The 19,917-nt window shown below is 44.9% G+C and overlaps 1 protein-coding gene across 1 annotated transcript in view; it reads right to left on the reverse strand.

Moving 5' to 3' along the window:
* LOC121580986 (laminin subunit alpha-3-like) overlaps window positions 1-19,917 on the reverse strand; it is a 121,780-nt gene that overhangs the window by 27,990 nt on the left and 73,873 nt on the right. Inside the window, exons 13-37 of the mRNA XM_041896248.2 lie at window positions 17,389-17,523; window positions 17,158-17,292; window positions 16,843-16,983; window positions 16,246-16,383; window positions 15,420-15,478; window positions 14,128-14,227; window positions 12,297-12,349; window positions 11,950-12,055; window positions 11,563-11,662; window positions 11,153-11,309; window positions 10,111-10,246; window positions 9,232-9,374; window positions 9,002-9,105; window positions 8,601-8,757; window positions 8,217-8,380; window positions 7,903-8,011; window positions 7,610-7,707; window positions 5,902-6,103; window positions 5,496-5,622; window positions 4,022-4,161; window positions 3,105-3,220; window positions 2,346-2,557; window positions 2,063-2,267; window positions 585-729; window positions 69-209 (exon numbers count right to left, since the gene is read on the reverse strand). Of these exons, the coding sequence (XP_041752182.2) occupies window positions 69-209; window positions 585-729; window positions 2,063-2,267; window positions 2,346-2,557; window positions 3,105-3,220; window positions 4,022-4,161; window positions 5,496-5,622; window positions 5,902-6,103; window positions 7,610-7,707; window positions 7,903-8,011; window positions 8,217-8,380; window positions 8,601-8,757; window positions 9,002-9,105; window positions 9,232-9,374; window positions 10,111-10,246; window positions 11,153-11,309; window positions 11,563-11,662; window positions 11,950-12,055; window positions 12,297-12,349; window positions 14,128-14,227; window positions 15,420-15,478; window positions 16,246-16,383; window positions 16,843-16,983; window positions 17,158-17,292; window positions 17,389-17,523 (3,323 nt within the window). The remainder of the gene's footprint in view (window positions 1-68; window positions 210-584; window positions 730-2,062; window positions 2,268-2,345; window positions 2,558-3,104; window positions 3,221-4,021; window positions 4,162-5,495; window positions 5,623-5,901; window positions 6,104-7,609; window positions 7,708-7,902; window positions 8,012-8,216; window positions 8,381-8,600; window positions 8,758-9,001; window positions 9,106-9,231; window positions 9,375-10,110; window positions 10,247-11,152; window positions 11,310-11,562; window positions 11,663-11,949; window positions 12,056-12,296; window positions 12,350-14,127; window positions 14,228-15,419; window positions 15,479-16,245; window positions 16,384-16,842; window positions 16,984-17,157; window positions 17,293-17,388; window positions 17,524-19,917) is intronic.

Here is a 19,917-nt window from a genome sequence, read left to right on the forward strand (position 1 = left end):
AACTTCAGACACATATAAACATACACACGCGCGCGCGCAAGCACATACGCATGCACAAATGCACACACCTTCCCCCTGCGTTTGCCAGAGCTCTGGCACTGGTTGGTGGCTCCAAAGCAGAAACAGCTGATGCAGCCTCTGGGGTGGGAGGGGTCAAAGTGGAAGGACCCGTCTCTACAGGCATCACAGCGGACACCCTGCACGTTCCTCTACAACAACAGGAACAACAAACATTATCTAGAGGCATCACAGCGGACAACCTGCACGTTCCTCTACAACAACAGGACATACGGCTGCTTACTGCTTACTCCAGATTTCACAGGTCACAACCTTTATCTGGTCACTGCCCCTACTAATAACCAGTCACATTGTTTCCCAGTAGTGAAACACTTCAGAAGCCCTCAGGCATGTTTTCTTTTTTACAGAAGAGACTATTTGAGGCTAAATTAGATGATCGACCCTGAAAAAGTCTGGTCGACATGTTAAAGACGTAGATTTAACACACTATTTGCGAATGTACACTTAATGTAGATGATCCTAATAATATTATTTCTTGTTTAAAAGCATACAGCACTTTAAGTCACCTTGCAGAGGCACTGTCCTGTGTCTGGGTGACATACATCTGGTGTGACCCCTCCCTGGTTACAGTTACATGGGACACACTCTGGGAACCTGTAGAACCCTGCAGCACACTGGTCACACTGCCGCCCCCCGATCCTGGGCTTACACCTTCACACACACAGAGCATAGACATACAATTAACATGATTGTGCTTGGAAATCTCATCCACAGCATGTTCAAATATTCAGCTACTGGCCATGCTTATAAGAGGAAAGGTGCTAAAAATACAGAGAATCTAAAATGTGTTATCTCATTCAAAACTCCACAACCTTTACCTTATGTCGTGTTTCCTACATAAAAAAATACTATAGTGTTTACCAAGGATCATCAACTAGATTCAGCCAAGGGATGATTTTTTCTTGAGCGGATGGTCTGGGGGCCGGAACATAATTACAAATAATTTGTAGACCGCAAATTGACCGCAAGAAGCCCAAACAGATAAAATATTTGAAAAATATATAATCATTTCAAATCTTGCTTATATTTGTATATGATGACTTGTCTCCCTATTACGCGTGGGAATACTTGAGAACAGATTTCCAAAATCAACTGATTTCATGGTGTTTTTACCGTATTTTATGTGCAACAATGAAAATTCAAAGAAATCATACTCTCGCTATGGTAACAGGGCTTCCAGCACAATCGCAAAATGAGAAAACAACAATCAACCCACATGAAAAAATACTATAGTATACTATGGTATAAATACTATATTATTCCCTGTAGTGTATTTGCTGACTTTATTGCAGTATACTATAGTATTTACAGTTTACTATAGTATAAATACTGTAGTAAAAAAAGAGTAGTATATACTATAGTGTTTTTGTTGACAGTAGTATACGGTAGCATTTACTGTAGTGTTTTTGGGGACATTACTGTAGTATTTACTAAAGTGTTTTTGTTTTATTATCTTTGACATAGAATTGGGGGGCTTTCTCCTTTAGGAAACCTACAGCAAATTTTCCATAACCTGTAGGTAGGTAGGACTAGGTTCTGAACGGAAAGTTCAGATCTATAACCATAGGGAACACAATATATGGTCTATACTTGGCATGTAGGTTTCTCACATATGGGTGGCACAAGTTGGGACATGGGTGAGGGGAATGGGCACGGTATATGCTAATGAAATACTGTAGTATTTACTATAGTTAAAAATATATATGTTTTTGCCGACTGTAGTGTTTTGGCTGACATGTCTGTAGTATTTACTACATTGTTTTTTTTATGTGAATAATATTGTAGTATTTACTATAGTATTCTACAGTATACTACACCATTATATACTAAGTACTACACATGATTGAGGGATACTACAGTGTGTAGTATAGTATTCTACAGTATATTACAGTTTACTACTGAATTCTATAGTATGTACTGTAGTATTCTATAGTAAACTGTAGAATTTGTTATGTGGGTATAGTCTACACAGAGCTCTACTCACGTGCACTGTCCCGTGTCATGGTCACAGTCTCTTCCTGCGTTGGGCCTGACTCCGTTGGGCGAGCAGTCACAGCCATCACAGCCCACTAGCGGGTGGTAGCTGAACGTCTGGCTCTCACACACGTCACAGGCTGGCTTCACTGTCTGGGGCGGGCAGATACACTGACCTGTCACCTCGTGGCACAGCCGCTGGCCACACTCACACGCTGGGAGGGAGAAGATAAAGAAAGGTTAGGGTAGGAAACAATGCGTGTTTGACATTTTAGTAACTGAAATCTACTTACGTCTGCAGTAGGGGAAGCCATAGTATCCTGTGGCACATCGTGTACACTGCCGACCGATGACATGGGGCCTACAGGGACACTGGCCCCCTACAGGGTTACAGGTGGGCCCCGTGGCCCCTGACTTGTCACAGTAGCAGGGCAGGGCCCCGTCACTATAGGCTGCTACCAGGGAGCGGGCCGAGTCTCTGCAGAACTGGGAGGACGTTCTGGGGCTGTGGGAACAGGAAGAGAACATTCAAGGGTCAGTCAAATAAAGTAGTTATGAAATTCTCTGAGTATTGATCGTTTTTACATCCACACATTAAAAACTACTCCCTTAAAAAATTAATTAAAGAAATACCCCCCCGCCCCCCCCCCACCCCCCAGCTAATTTCACCACACCCGTAGTCTAAGTTAAAGCACCAGCTTCGCCCAATACTGATACGTCCAAATAATTAGTGACTAAAACCCAAACACTGGAACTACTGCTGCTCGTTATCCTACGCATTCCATTCCATCGCAACAGATTATTCGGGTTTACGCGCAGAACCAGTCCACGAGCGATTACTAGGAAGGACATGTTGGTAATATGGAGAAATATTAGTGTAGGAAGCAAATACCTCAAATATCCAAAACGTAGGTTTCAAATAAACATAATATGATCCTACAATATCAATCATACTCAATTATCTAATCTTCAAATCACTCAGCAAAGCTGTTGATTCCATTCCACAGGACACATTGTTATGCTAGGTCAAAGTCACTGAACTGAATACTCACTCTATATAAAAGCTTTGTCCTCCACACTGCCTGGTGAAATCAGATGACTTATCAAACGGCTTCTCTTTCAGGAGATCAGGGGTGTAACTATCGTCAGGAACCACCAAGATATAATCCTGAAGAAGTGGTACAAAACAAACCTTCAAAACCAAACGATAATGTTGTAGGCTTATCTCTCTCAGAAACGCCCACTTTGATACTTATCATAGCTTAAGAAACGGTTTTATCTGACAGATTTAACAATGACAAAAAGCACACAAAAGACAGGGTATTTCAGTGATACGTTGAGCTGTTTTGTGGTTGGTCTCATCTGCAGTGGGACACTATGTGGGGTACAGGGTTGAGGTCAATTCCATTTAAATTCCAGTCAATTCAGGAAGTACACTGAAATTCCAATTCCAATTATTTTCAATGCTTTTAAATAAGGAACATTTGGAACTGGAATTTGGTTTACTTTCTGAATTGACTGAAATGTAAATGGAATTGAGCCCAACCCCGGTGGGGTATGTTAATTATGCTATAATAAACAGCCTACAGCAAATACAAATTTAGCTGTATGCTTCACTGTCTTACTGGGTTTGAGAGCTTAGCTCTAATTGGCCGGAGTGGGGGGTTGCCAGGTAGAATACAGGCCCCTGATTGTTTAGTAGTTGTTTGGGACATGATAAAACACGGAGGCAAGAGAGCAGCACCGTGCAAACCTGGTAAAAGTATAATACAGCATACCCTAGGCCTAGATTCTTGGCTCCTAAATGTTCCTGAATTACACTACAGGCATAACTACATAGGCCTAGAGCGAAGGTTTTCCTGAATCCAGGAAGGTCTGTTCTCCTCCTTACATTATGGGCAATGATGATCAACTGTAAGTAGGCTAATTGATAGAGTAATAGTGACTGACTGACATGAAAAAAACTGACCAGAGTGAGGGTCTTCCCGGGTGGAACCTTGAGAGAGATGGCCATGTCTTGCTGGGGAAGGTCCAGAGCGATGCGCCTCTCAGCGATGACCACCTCCCTGCAGCAGGAGACGCCCGGGCAGAAAGAGGCATTCACAGAGCCTGGGGTAGAGAGAGGGAGGTGGGGGTGCAGCAGGGGGTAAGGAGGAGTAGACATAGAGGAGGGGGGGGGGGATTGGGGGTGGATAGAGAGAGAAGGGGGAGATTGGGAGGAGGACAGAGGGGAGGGGAGAGAGCAAGGAGTAGAAGGAGGGGAGGAGAAAGAGCGATGAGAGGGGGGGTTAAGCGGGTGGAGCAGGTGTAGTAAGGAGTAAAAAGAGGGAAGCGGGTATAGAGAGGGGAGGAGACAGGAGCAGAGAGAGGGGAGGAGAGGGGAGGAGAGAGGAGGAGAGAGAAGGGAGGAGAGAGGAGGAGAAGAGGAGGAGAGAGGGGAGGGAGGAGAGAGGGGAGGGAGAGAGAGGGAGGAGGAGAAGGGGGAGTTGACAAAGGGGGAGGTGAGAGAGGAGGATAGAGGGGGGAGGAGAGAGAGGGGAGGATAGAGAGGAGAGGAGAGGAGAGGAGAGGAGAGGAGAGGAGAGGAGAGGAGAGGGAGAGGAGAGGAGAGGAGGGAGAGGAGAGGAGAGGGAGAGGGAGAGGAGGAGAGGAGAGGAGAGGAGAGGAGAGGAGAGGAGAGGAGAGGAGAGGGAGAGGAGAGGAGAGGGAGAGGAGAGGAGAGGAGAGGAGAGGAGAGAGAGGAGAGGAGAGAGAGGGGAGGTGAGAGAGGGGAGGTGAGAGAGGGGAGTTGACAAAGGGGAGGTGAGAGGGGAGGGTGAGAGAGGGGAGGGAGCAGAAAGAGGGGAGTTGACAAAGGGGAGGTGAGGTGAGAGAGGGGAGGAGAGAGAGAGGAGAGAGAGGGGTGGAGAGAGAGGAGGAGACATCAGTTGTGCCACACTGTTATCCTTCCCTATCAGATGAAGTGCGTCTGAGGCCTTTAATAATCTTGTCATGTGGGGCGCGAGTCAGATGCCTAATCTACTCTTAAAAGGGACCACTAGAACCCCCCAAAACACATCAAATCAAATCAAATTTTATTGGCCACATGCGCCGAATACAACAGGTGCAGACATTACAGTGAAATGCTTACTTACAGCCCTTAACCAACAGTGCATTTATTTTTAACAAAAAAAGTAAAAATAAAACAACAACAAAAAAAGTGTTGAGAAAAAAACAAAACAAAAAAAAAGGCTCTCCCAGAGCATACTACCATAGAACATGGAACTAGCTACTATGTTCATGACAATTGATAATCACATTCATTCTTTGAGTAGATGTCCATTTCATTACATCTAGGACGGTGACGTCGGGGTCAGTAAGGGCCTGGATCATATACACTCTCTATCCAACCATATCAATCTGGACCAACCTCTTTATACACCTACATTTCGCATCAAACTCACCGGCCCAGGTGCGTCCGGCATCCACCTGTACCTCCACAGGGAAGGTGGTGTGTTCAGGTTGACAGTAGTGGACCACAAACACATACCTGCCAGGAGTTGGCACCCTGGCACTGAAACGGATCTCTGTCTGGAGGAATAGAGTAACAGAGAAAGAACACAACATGTTGAGAAATCTGTAAACACCACAGATATAAGATAAAAGATGAGATTCGATTTTGTTGTCTGTTTCCACAGGAATGTGCTTTGCATCACTTAAAAACGTGCTCATTAACTATATACTGTAGCCATAGAGATGTTACTGCCATTAATGTTAGTGAAGCTGAGGGCTTCATGTCTCAAGCCCCACATGCTTTCCATGGTCCCACTCCAAGCAGCATCATTATGTGGGCCATCTCCATGCATGTACCTGGGGAGATTTGAGTAGTACCCCTTCACTCTGGGCTCCAGGGAAAGGGAAGCCCCCAGCCCCTGACTGTCGTCTTCGTCTCCACTCCTCACTCTCCCTCTGCTGGGGGACGAGCCGGGGGGAGGAGGGGTGCCCGTCCCGAGCTGCGTCCAGAACCAGCGCTGAGGAGGGCCTGTCGTACTGGCTCGGAACACAGTACTGACTGGATGGAGGGAGGGATGGAAGGAGGGAAGAAAGGGGGAACAGAGGTGAAGGTTGGTGCGTCTGAAATGGCCCCTTATTCTCTAAATATAGTGCACTACATTTGACCAGGGTCCATTTCAGAAGCAGCTTCTGGGGGCTTCTGAAGTGTTTGCTAAGCACTACCGGGAAACAATGTGACTGGTTATTAGTAGGGGCAGTGACCAGATAAAGGTTGTGACCTGTGAAATCTGGAGTAAACCGTTTTCATATGCAGACATCCTATAACTATCACATTCTCTCTCATCAATGTATAGAAACCCCTAAATTACACACACACACACACACACACACACACACTTTCTTGAGTGGAGCAAACCTCAATCCCCTATGCCCTCAGACTTGATCTTAACCCCCTTAACTCTCGCTTTCTCTCTTTCTCGTTCCCTTTCATCCTCTCTCACTGACTAACAAAGACTAATTTCACAATCTCAAAAACACATCCCTCTGAGTCAATAATATAATTATAATAATAAGCCATTTAGCAGACGCTTTTATCCAAAGCAACTTACAGTCATGTGTGTCAAAACCTCACTCTTGCTTTTCTCAGTTTTAAGTCCTTATCAATCAACACATGACAAGCTATTTGTTTTGTAAGGCTGATCTGGGGCTGATCTGTTCATGCATTCCCTCCTCATTTTGTTTTGTGGAAACAGCAGAACAACATGAAAGGAAAGGCCTTTTGTAATGTGCATAAACCATCACCATCAAACAACTTCAAATGTCTTGACAAGAGGGGTTTTCCTTCACTTTCACAGCTTATTTTCCGTGAGATATGAACTTGCTCATTGCCTTCAATAATAGTGGAGCCAGGCAGGCAGTCAGTTTACACTGAAAGTGGTGGAAAAACAGCCTGTAAAAACCAGCTGTATAATAACAGGACTGGTGCTGCTGACAGCTAGTCATCAGCAGCAACCATGGCAGTAAATTCTGGCGTGGTCACTGGCTGTCAGACCTGGGTTCAAATATGATTTGTTTTGTTTCATATACTTTGAAGGTTTGATTATGCCTGCCCAGAGTACAAATTAGCACTTTTCAGACTATTCCATTGGTTCCATTGCGTCAGGCAAGCTCAATCAAGCCCAGCTTTAAGTATTTGGAAGGAAACAAGTACTAGTTGAACCCAGGTGTGCTAGGTGGAACAGAGAGGGGAGGTTGGCCTAGAGATCAGACAGCCTCAAGTAAGTGACCCTGGCCCCTGGCTGAGGAATGCATGGAATCACACCTGGAAAACAGATGTGTGGAAGGTAAGTATCCCCACAACAACAGCTAGCATCTACCCCCAGAGACAATGCTACTGATTGCACAACAAGCCCTCTACCTGTAAAATACAGCCACTACTATTACTGCCCTGTTTGCTCATTGCTGCTGATTACTAGTTGTCAAAAGCACCAGCTGTCTATTTTAGAGAGTGTTTGAAGAAGTCTCCTGGCATTACAACATAGTATTATTAGGTCAAATGGCTTACCGGTCCTCAGTGAAGCGCCCATGGACAGAGACACAGAGCACCTTGGGGTCCAGATACTCCATGGAGAACTCCTCCGCAGGCACTGCATACACTTTATACTAGAGAGAAATAGAAAGTCAAAACGGCGACAGGAAATAGAAGTATTTCATTTTAACATAAACTCACTTATATACAGTAGGTATCGGTAGTCGCTACCCTCCACACTACAATATAAAAAAGGACGACAAAGCAGAAGAGGTTGCATACGTGAGGATCTTACTGTTATGCAATGGAATAAAAGGGTTCTTTCTCACCAGCAGCATTGATGCTGTGGAGGTCTGGAGAAGAAGCACAGCCTTGTGGGTAAGCTGGAACACTGCAACACGATTAGTTCCGTCAACCGCCACACTCCGACAAAGGAAGCTGCAAGGACAAGTATTGGGTAAACACCCTCAATGATCAATTTCATTATAGAGCTGGAGAGCTGCATTAAAACAGGTTTATTACACAAAATGCACACAAATGACTTGCCAACACTGCCTCTCGAGTACAAACTATATAAACACTATTGAAGAAGGACAGGAATGAAACATTGCACTCTCAGCAAACATACAGTACACACACAAACCTGTATTGGCAGCTGTAGATGTTGGCTCTGGCCTGGATATGGCTCTCTGATTGGCCAGTAATGATGAGGTTGACGTTCTGGATCATGTCTACCTCGCTGGCATATTCCAGGAACAGGATGTAGGGACCGGGTCGAGACACACGCAGGCTCAGCTGTAACTGGGCCTAAAGGACACACACACAGACAAGGGGGAGCTCAGATGCAGCGTCTCAGAGTCACACTATGCATTTACTGGCAAACTATAAAATACTTACTTTTAGCCATAAACCATCACAATCAGAGGCACTAAAACTATGTTTGTGAGGGCATCTGAGTGTGTGTGTGTGTTTGATTGTGCGTGCGTGTGTGAGCGAGGCCTTAGCAGAGCCCCAGACCTAGACCCACCTGTCTCCTGGTGAGAGAGGCCATCTCGGGGTGGTCTGGAGTTGGCCGGCGGACGCGGGCCTGTCTCCTCCTGCGTCTCCTCTGGCTGGAGAACTGGCCCTGAGAGCCCAGCACAGAGCTGAACCTGTTCATCGCCACGTGCTTATACAGCAGACAGCTGGAGGGAGGGAGGGAGGGACAGACACAACAGTGGTCAGAGTCTGGGGATAACATGCATTTAAACAAAACAAACTTGCACAGACTATAGGAAAACACAGGGGAGATGAACACAACAGCGGTCACAGTATACATGTACATATATGTACAGTCCATACATTGAACAGGTACACTGTCTGGGGCCAACCTGCACATGACAGAACAGTATGGCATGGTAAAGAGCATTTGGGGAACACAGGGATTACTTTGTGTCTCTGTCTGCGGTGAATGTGTACGTGCAGGGCTGGGTGATCTTCTCCTGGAGGAGGGGAGCCTCGTAGTAATCACTGGGCAGCAGCACCAAGTAGTCCTGGGAGGGCGGTGGAAAGCAGAGAGAGAGAAGAACACATTTATGACCTATTCCTCTACCTTTTTGCATCCTTTTTTTCTCTTCGGTCACTGACAGATGTTATCAGACTAATAATCCTGGCCTCACCAGTAGAAGGCCCTCTGCCCGGATGCGTATGATCCATTTCCCAGGGGTCAGTGTGAAGGGCTCAGCGAAGCCGTCCCCAGGGACTGTGAGGTAGGCAGGGGAGGAGCTATAAGGAAACACCACCTCTTTACTCTGACCTGACCCTGCAGGATACAATCAACCAATCAATTAATTAATAATTCAATCAATCAATCAATCAACCAATCAGGATACAGCTAAATACAGCAACACCTTACAGCTACCAGCACACAGGTTGACATGTATTCATGTAGTTGAAGGCAGGGTTTCCCAACTCTCTCCTCGGGCACACCTGATTCAATTAGTTAACTAATCACCAAGATTTTGACTAATTGAATCAGGTGTGCTAGTTTAGGGTAAAAAACAAAAATGTGGAACGTCTGGGGAGGGCCCGAGGTATATCATCAATGGTGTGATTAGGCACCCCATGCCATTTCAAGGTAGTAATGCAGGGATAGGCAATGCCAGTCCTCAGAGGCCTGATTGGTGTCACACTTTTGTCAATGTCCCAGCTAACTCACCTGACTCCAATAATCAACTAATCCTAATCTTCAGATTAGAACGTGCAATTCGTTTAATCAGCTATGTTTGCTAGGGATGGGGAAAAAGTGTGACACCACTCCGGCCCCCAAGGACTCAAGTTGCCCATCCCTTTAGTAATGTATTGCCAAACAAAAGATCAAGGATCAAGGATCAAGGAAAGACTTGAATGAAAGCTCAAACACTTTTACAGCCTATACTGTAAATGTATCCATGTATCCGTGTTTTTGAGGGGTGTATGGGAGATAAAACTGTTTCTGTTTGATTGTTAGGAGATGAATATGATGATGTGTGAAGCAGGAGTTAGAGAGGCAGCCTTACCTTGGCCACCTCGGGCATAGGTAGCTGTTACACTACCAGTCACACTGTCCTGGCTGCTGGGATTAGCGTACCGCAGGACAAGTCGGAACAAGGATCGCCTTGCCTCGTCCACATGCACTGTTACTCTCACTTCACTCTGCAGGGACAGGAGTTAGACAGACACAGCTGATGGAGGGGGGGGGTTGCAGGATGGTGGTGATGGTCGGGGGGGTACTGTTATACAGTTAGTAGACTAGAAGGCCATGCTGGTAGACAGGTAGAGGGATAGAAGGGGGTTAGAAAGGGAAGAGGAAGCAGTAAGCTGATCAACAGAGGAGAGCAGAGCTAGCCTGGTCCCATGACCACAAGAGTAGGCAAGACAGCACAAACAGATCCGGGATCAGGCTATAGCCGAGCTAGCCAGGCAGCAGAGGGGAAACACCCCATCACTTACAGTCACAGCAAGAGTGAAAATCAGGCTCGTCCACCACCAAAATCCTGGCTCGGACTCGTCCCCTGTGCCGCCGCCCCTGTGTGGGCCTGAGGGGGGTAAGGGTGACGTAGCGAACCATTATGTGGAAGGGGCCGGGGAAACCCACAGCTAACGATAGGATCACCTCTGGCTGAGGAGAAACAGGGGTGGCACCTTATTCCCTATATAGTGCACTACGTTTGACCAGAGCCTTGTCAAACGCAGTGCACTATATAGGGAGGGTGCCTTTTCAGACACACCCAGGGTTAGGACTGACTGGAAGAGTGGCCTGCTACTTTAGAGAGCTACAGCCAACAACACACTCAAAAGAAAAACACTATCACCACAACAATCACCACAAAACCCAACACCATCCACTACCACCAGACTGAACACATTCACCAAGGAAGCACCAAGCATATTCATTATAAGAAATGCTTGTAGAAGCATCTAACACTTCTACAAAGAATGTACACCAAAAATTAGGCTTCGAGCAGAAGGAAAAAAGCCACTACTAAAAAAGTGAGATGTCAGGCAGGTCAGGCAGGCACAGATTTAAGGTCCACCTATCAATATCATCATGTGTCTTACCTGCGCTGGGGACATGATGGCGTAACCTCTCCAGCTGAATCCTGGGAACTCCTGGGGGTCGTAGCCAAAGCGTACGGGCCTGGCGTTGGGGGTGATGCCATCCTCCACCTCATACCTCAGGTGGTGCAGGCTGGGGAAGTAGTAGTTAGGTGCTGGCCTGGTATGGTCAGACAGGAGTGGCGAGAAGGGGTGGAAGGAGAGAAAGTAAGAATGTTTCATATGTTTGGAACATAAATCATGGCAGTCTTGATTTAGAATGCATTTAGAATGCATTAAATCTCTTAGGTTTTATGATTTTCTGTTTGTTTCTTGCCATTCATCAGTATTTAACAACATTTGCTCCAATTCATGTGAGAACTTGAGCAGCAATAAAACATGTCATTGTGTGTTTAGTTTCAGTCAGTCCTTACTCAGTGCAGGTGCGGCCCACTACGTTCTTCCGACACTGGCACTGTCCAGATATCTCATCACACCCTCTGCCTATGGCCCCCCCCGCATCACACTGGCAGCCTATCAGAGAGAGGCAGCAGGTCAATGAGGTCTTTCTGATTAAAACACAACCATAACTGATCAAGCCGGTCAAGCCGTGACTCGAGGTTTGCTACGGTACATGTTAATTACGTATCCATTACTCAAACAATATGTTTGGTCAAGTGAGACGGTCTTAGGATAAAAAGGCACACCTTGCACTGTGAAATGTCCAGAGGCTGAGTCTCAACACATTAGTTAGATGGATAAGATAAAGGTTGTGTGTTCATAGGAAGCCAGTCTGGTTCATGTTGGGTCAGCTGACTCACCTTGACAGCCAAAATAGTTCCTCTTCTGCAGCAGGTAGTAGCCCTCCTTGCATGTGTCACAGGCATGGCTGCACGCATTGGGCTTGCAGTAACACTGGCCACTTTTCTACAATAGGAGATAATGTTGCAGTTAATGGGGAGCTGCTAGTGATAGATGAATGTTACCAAGTAAATTGTGATTTAGTAGCGTAATAAAGGAATATATCCAAGACAAATGGACCTCCTAATTAAACAGTAAGTCATTTATGGTTAAATGATTTACCATTAGTTAGTACTGGTGTGCTGGACATAAGGTATCAGCATCATAAGGCAGTAGAGTTTGAACAGACAGAGGTAGACAGACACACCTGTTGACACTCTCCTACCCCACTCAGGGTGCCTTTGACGTCACAGCGACACTCTGGGAGAGAGATAGGAAGTATAAAGTGAGAAAGTCTGCTCTATAATACAACTTGAAACTAATGAGTCACACATTATTCAGTGATGCAATGACAATACAATAACGCAAAAGCAGAGAAATTATAGAATAACAAACACTGTAAAAGGGAAGACGAAGAGTGAGAGAGAGATAGAGAGGGGGGGCAGAGAGAGATGGAGAGAATAGACGCTGATTACAGGATTCTACCACTTTCATGGGTGAAAAACAGAAGCAACAAAAAACGCCAATCTTCTGAGCTGCACATTTCCACATCAAAGGACCAGGGGAGCCACTGCTCTCTCTTTCCGTCAGAGAACAACCCTCAGTATCTATTCAGCCACATTAAAACCTGAGGAATTTCTGGAATATTAAAAGCTCTTCTTTCTTCCCTCCATCCATATATCTCCTAGCAGCAGGCAGGCGGTGGTGATAACATTCTTGCTGCAGAGCAGAGCTGTAACTTTAGCCAGGTCTCTGGACAAAGCCTGCGGCTGTTCCTACACTGCACTCACTGGCTGGTTGAGGAGAGAGTCAGTTCTGTACATGGTAGAATTATGAGGATGGGGGAGGTGATTTTAGGGCACATATCTTTTTAAGCAAGGGGTATTCTCCTTTTCTTTTTTCCCCATTCAACCGACATCTGTATCCCACAATCCCACTTCTCCTTAACAGCTTCTACCCCCAAGCCATAAAACTGCTGAACAGTTAATCAAATGGCCAACCGGACTATTTACATTGACCCCCCCCACCCTTTGTTTTTACACTGCTGCTACTCGCTGTTTACTATCTATGCAGTCACATTACCCCTATGTACAAATTCCCTTGACAAACCTGTAACCCCACACATTGACTCGGTACCGGTACCCCCTGTATATAGCCTCGTTATTGTTATTTTATTGTGTTACTTTTTATAAAAAATGGTACTTTAGTTTATTTAGTAAATATTTTCTTAACTCTATTTCTTCAACTGCATTGTTGGTTAAGGGATTGTAAGTAAGCATTTCACGGTAAGGTCTACACCTGTTGTATTCGTTGCATGTGACAAATACATTTTTATTTTATTTTATTTGACTGGGAGGTTATTGTTGCACTGGCAAAGATGTACTCCTTTCCAATCAAATAGCATTTACCTCATGGAACCACAACGTTTCAGAGACACTGCTGTTAACACAGCACCACATCGAGAGAAGATAAGCACACTTTTCCCTTGAGCGCTCGGTGTTAACATGTTTTCCCAAAACATTCTTAGGAGGGACAGAAAGACAGAGTTGTTGCTGACATGAACATGCTGCCACGTCACCTGGATGAAGAGACAGAGTGGTTTCTGATGTCAGCGCCTCCGCAGGTTTAATAACACCAGTTATCTAATACTGCTGAAAACACTGCTGATTGCTGCATTCTCCACACGCAGGTGTGCAGTGCAACCCAGATTTCTGGAGGGAGGATTGGAGTTTTTTCTTCTCTTTTTCTTTCTTTTCAGGTTTTAACAGACTGGGAAACTCATAGAAACCCTGTACCGTTACCAAGTATATCAAATTGTCATTTTCCAACAGACTAATTAGCGATGGATAAAATATTGATTTTACATCAGAATTTCTGTAGTCTGATGCTGCAGATATCCATAAAGTAATGTTAGCCCCTCGTTCCGAACCATATGTGCTGTAGCCAACTCTTCTATTCATGAACGACAGAAAAACTGTCTACAACACATAGAATGGGACGAGGCTTTAGTCGGTTAGGGTCATATGTAGGTCACCCACCTATACAGCCGCTGGGGTTCTCCGTCGCCAGATTCCAGTAGAGAGGTTTACACATGTCACACAGTGTTCCCTCCACGTTGGGCAGGCAGCCACAGGAACCCTGTGTCAGGACGACCCACATAGACAGACAGACAGACAGACAGACAGACAGACAGACAGACAGACAGACAGACAGACAGACAGACAGACAGTAATGAAGAAAAGAGTAAACGCAAATGCCAGCAAATGTCAAGTAAGCTTTTCCCTCATAGACAATCTAACAGTCCCTTCTTTTGGCACTGGAGGTGCCTCAGGAACAGTATGTTATGAAGCAGACAGATTGGAATGATTTAGAGATGGATATTTGACTCAGCATCACATGCAGACACAGCATTGGCTTGGTCCTCAGCATTAAGGAGACGGATTGGTGTAAGGCCCTGCCACAGACTAGTGTCCTGTCCAGGCCAGTGTACTTGTGTATCAAGCTAGGCTCCAATCCTATGGGCTGTTCTGGCTCAGACAAGGCTATTTACTTACTTACAGCATATTGACGAGCACTGTTTAAAAAGTAGCTTTAATGTGGAACAAAACCCTTAACGCTTAACCTAAATCCAATGGTTCCAATTGTGTAACACGTTTCAAAAACTATTCACAATGTTAATGATGTTTTCTTTCCAACTAAACATTTCACACAAAGCAAACCCCCAAAGAAGAAAAAGGGTCAAATCAGCTTCTGGAAATCCTGCGTTTCTGGAGCATTGATACAGCCGGGCCGTGTTTAGTATTTTTTTTTTTTTTATGGAAGGAAGTTGCTTTTCCTCTTTGATTACAGTTAATTGTCATTTCCAGCGGGCACAAAAAAAAACACATCCTTGTAAACATTACCGGATACAGGGTTTGGCAATACTGTTATCAGATATAGGAATGTGAATAGACAACAGGAGGCTGCTGAGGGGAGGACGGCTCATAATAATGGCTGGAATGGAGTGAATGGAATGGTATCAAACACATGGAACCCATGTGTTTGATGAGTTAGATACCATTCCATTAATTCCATTCCAGCCATTACTATGAGTCCGTCCTCCCCAATTAAGTTGCCACCAACCTCCTGTGGAATAGACACACGTGAACACACCAACCGATGATCACTGGCCCTTGTTTTATGACTGCAGGTACTCCCATTACCTCAGCTACTAAAACGATCAAGATAAAAGAGGCTGAGAGTTTGCCATGTTGGGGAAGGCAAATAAACCTCATAAAGTAAAGTAAAGATTTCTCAGTCAGCCATGTTGTGGGAGGCATAAGCTACATACCATTTGTGGATCTGCTGTGCTGACCTCTGACCCTGCTGGGTTACACTGGGTGATGGAGGCTGGAAGAGACGATGTCGTAGGGTGAGGGGAAAACATTTACATTAATCTATATCCCTCAAACTCCACTCTGGACCTCGAAGCCAGTTCCACTGAATATTTTCATTGTTCCCCTCTATTCAGGGACTGATTTAGACCTAGGACACCAGGTGTGTGCTCCTGACCTCCTGCTCTATATGTATAAACAGGGCACCAAATGTAACCAAGGGACAAGGGTGCTTATGTAATAATATGTTGCATACAGTACACTCACAAAAGCAATCACTTGCAGGTCTGTAAAACTTCACCCAAATTCTTATTTTATGCAGAGGACAGACAGCTATGCTCCAAGCATACATTTACAGAACAGTTCTTTGTTAGCAAGGCCTAGACTTGAAGTAAACCTGTACCACTAGAATGGATATGAAAACAATCTCCACACTAATACATTTTACACATTGAATAAACCACATTGAGACATTGTAGCCTAATATATGATCAACCATTGAACCATCTCCCGTGGGGATGCCATATCTTAGAACCACCTCTATCTCCACATCATAAAGACGGTTTAGGTTACAGGTAGCCAATGAAAGTGTCTAGAGTACAGAGCCTGTGGTCTTCTGGGAACACATCCGGCTTCTACCACATATGTCCTAACCCCAGAGACCAGGGGTTCGATATCTGTGTCCACCCTTCCCTTCTACTTCTAACCTGTCTAAATAAACCATAAAAATATTGAAGGATAGTAAAAAATCAAATAAAGTGTCTAGTGAGGCAGAGGGGTTACCTGAACACAGGGGGAAGCGGAGGCCTGACCCGGCACAACGGTCACACTGCTGTCCCACCACCCCAGGGCGACATAGACACTGGCCTGATACTGGGTTACACATGGGGTCATAGGAACCCTCCCCTAAACACTGGCAGGCTGGGGAGAGAGAGACACGGAGAGGGACTGTGAGATGTCTCATGTGAGAATGATATGGCTTAGCATTCAAATCAAATGTCTCTGACGGCACAGATCATACTAAATCCTTTCAATACTGGAATGAGCCCAAGTTTGGCGTTGCTTTCTGTGTATTGTTTTGTTCAAACAACCATGGGTCAAGCATAGAAATAGAATGACTAGATTAGATAGATTATATTTCTATGGGGTAAATCAGTGTGAATGAGTGTTGGGATTGACGTGTTATTGTGGGAGAATCGAGGTATGTAGCTCTACAGAGCTGAAGAGGAGGCTACATTAAGCCCTGTTAGACTATACAGATCAGTTTTTCCAACAGCAGCAACAGCTAGGTCATGGAAAGGTCACTGTGGGCATATCAGTGTCTACAATACAGTAGCCCTCCCATGGGTGAGGCCAAAACAAGAGGGTTAAAACTCCTACAGGCACAGTCTGGGTATCCATAGTAACCAGGGGCACACTGGTCACATTGCCTTCCGAAGTAGTTGACACGGCAACGGCACTGTCCGTTGGGCCCACAGACCCTGTCAGTCACACCTGCACCGTCACAGCGGCACACTGTCACTGTGAAATGAAGTGGTGGGAAAGAGATTAATGTCTACTACAGGTTGATCTCTGTGATTTTAAAACAACTTGAACTTTCGTGGGGTCATGTTTTGGTGTAAAATTAACTTCAAAGAGGATGACAAATGTTGATCTATTTGAGGTGTGGTTTGATGAGAGGGAAAGGTTTCTCACCTTGGCAGTTAGGAAAGGAGTGGTACCCTGGTCGACAGCGGTCACATCTCTCGCCCTCCACCCCTCCACGACACACGCAGCGCCCTGATGCATCACACATCTCCAGCACCGAACCACCGCGGTCGCACACACACTCTGAACACACACAAAGGTACATGTCAGAAGACACGCTATTTGAGGTGTGGTTTGGTGAGAGGGAGGTGAGAGGGAGGTGGGAGACAGGTTTCTCACCTTGGCAGTTAGGGAATGAGTGGTGTCCTGGTCGACAGCGGTCACATCTCTCACCCTCCACACCATCACGACAGATGCATCGCCCTGACGCATCACACAACTCCAGCACTGATCCACCGCGGTCGCACACACACCCTGAACACACACATACACAAAAAGACTAATGTCAGATGACACACATTCTCTGAATACACAAAATACCCATTTTATTTCACATAGATTTAGGCTCAAATATACAATGGGAAGCCCCACAGTCTTTCCCACGGCATGTGCCATTGGCAATGAGCCCTTCTTTGGCACAGTTTAACATCAGGACATGACAAATGCACCTCTTTAACTATATCTACACTGGCACTGACTGTGCCCCTGGTGGCTCTGAGTGGTGACAGACTGGCCAAGTCAAGCCTGGCAGAGAGAAACATGGTCCTGGCTGGTGGTTGTACTGGGCACATGGGCATTGGGCACCAGAGAATAGCTCCATTGTTTTATTTTCCCCCTACCAGCTCGCTCCTTAAAAATAAAAACAGCCCTCAGAAGGTTATAGATGAAATTCCTTCTCGTTCAGGACACCGGATGAACAGAAATGATTGCTGTTGCCCACATTCCCAGACAAACAATGAAAATAAATATCGGAGACGGAGAAAGACAGAATCAAAGAACTGCTTTTTATATCCTTGTTTCAAATAAAAAAGCTATCTTTCCAATCTGGCTTTTTTCCTTTAAGCTAATTCCAGCAAGAGAGAAAACTAAGTGGGAATTCATAATCAAATCAAATCAAATGTTATTGGTTGCATACACAAATTTAGCAGATGTTATTGCGGGTGTAACGAAATGCTTGTGTTCCTAGAGCCAACAGTGCATAATATATAACAATACACAACGATACACACAAATCTAAAAAAGTAAAAGAATGGAATTAAGAAACAGATATATTACGACGAGCAATGTCGGAGACGGAGTATAAATATACAGTACCAGTCAAAAGTTTGGACACCTACTCATTCAAGGGTTTTTCTTTATTTTGTACTATTTTTTACATTATAGAATAATAGTGAAGACATCAAAACTATGAAATAACTCATATGGAATCATGTAGTAAAGAAAAAAGTGTTAAACAAATCAAAATATATTTTATATTTCAAATTCTTCAAATTGCCACCATTTGCCTTGATGACAGCTTTGCACACTCTTGGCATTCTCTCAACCAGCTTCACCTGGAATGCTTTTCTAACAGTCTTGAAGTAGTTCCCACATGTGCTGAGTATTTGTTGGCTGCTTTTCCTTCACTCTGCGGTCCGACTCATCCCAAACCATCTCAATTGGGTTGAGGTCAGGGGATTTTGGAGGCCATGTCATCTGCAGCAGCATTCCATCACTCTCCTTCTTGGTAAAATAGCCCTTACACAGCCTGGAGGTGTGATGGGCCATTGTCCTGTTGAAAAACAAATGATAGTCCCACTAAGCCCAAACCAAATGGGATGGCGTATCGCTGTAGAATGCTGTGGTAGCCATGCTGGTTATGTGTGCCTTGAATTCTAAATAAATCACAGACAGTGTCACCAGCAAAGCACCCCCACACCATAACACCTCCTCCTCCATGCTTTACGGTGTGAACTACACATGCGAGATCATCCGTTCACCCACACCTCGTCTCACTAAGACAAGGCGGTTGGAACCAAAACTCTCCAATTTGGACTCCAGACAAAAGGACACATTTCCACCGGTCTAATGTCCATTGCTCGTGTTTCTTGGCCCTAGCAGGTCTCTTCTCCTTATTGGTGTCCTTTAGTAGTGGTTTATTTGCAGCAATTCGACCATGAAGGCCTGATTCACACAGTCCCCTCTGAACAGTTGATGTTGAGATGTGTATGTTACTTGAACTCTGTGAAGCATTTATTTGGGTTGCAATTTCTGAGGCTGGTAACTCTAATGAACTTATCCTCTGCAGCAGAGGTAACTCTGGGTCTTCCATTCCTGTGGTGGTCCTCATGAGAGCCAGTTTCATCATAGCGCTTGATGTTTTGTGCGACTGCACTTGAAGAAACTTTCAAAGCTCTTGAAATGTTCCGTACTGACTGACCTTCATGTCTTAAAGTAATGATGGACTGTCGTTTTTCTTAGCTTATTTGAGCTGTTCTTGCCATAATATGGACTTGGTCTTTTACCAAATAGGGCTATCTTCTGTATACCAACCCTACCTTGTGTCACAACACAACTGATTGGCTCAAACGCATTAAGAAGGAAAGAAATTCCACAAATTAACTTTTAAGAAGGCACACCTGTTAATTGAAATGCATTCCAGGTGACTACCTCATGAAGCTGGTTGAGAGAATGCCAAGAGTTTGCAAAACTTTCATCAAGGCAAAGGGTGGCTATTTGAAGAATCTCAAATATAAAATATATTTGGATTTGTTTAACACTTTTTTGGTTACTACATGATTCCATATGTGTTATTTCATACTTTTGATGTCTTCACTATTATTCTACAATGTAGAAAATAGTAAAAATAAAGAACAACCATGGAATGAG

The sequence above is a fragment of the Coregonus clupeaformis genome, chromosome 14 (assembly GCF_020615455.1).
Source record: "Coregonus clupeaformis isolate EN_2021a chromosome 14, ASM2061545v1, whole genome shotgun sequence".
NCBI lineage: Eukaryota > Metazoa > Chordata > Actinopteri > Salmoniformes > Salmonidae > Coregonus > Coregonus clupeaformis.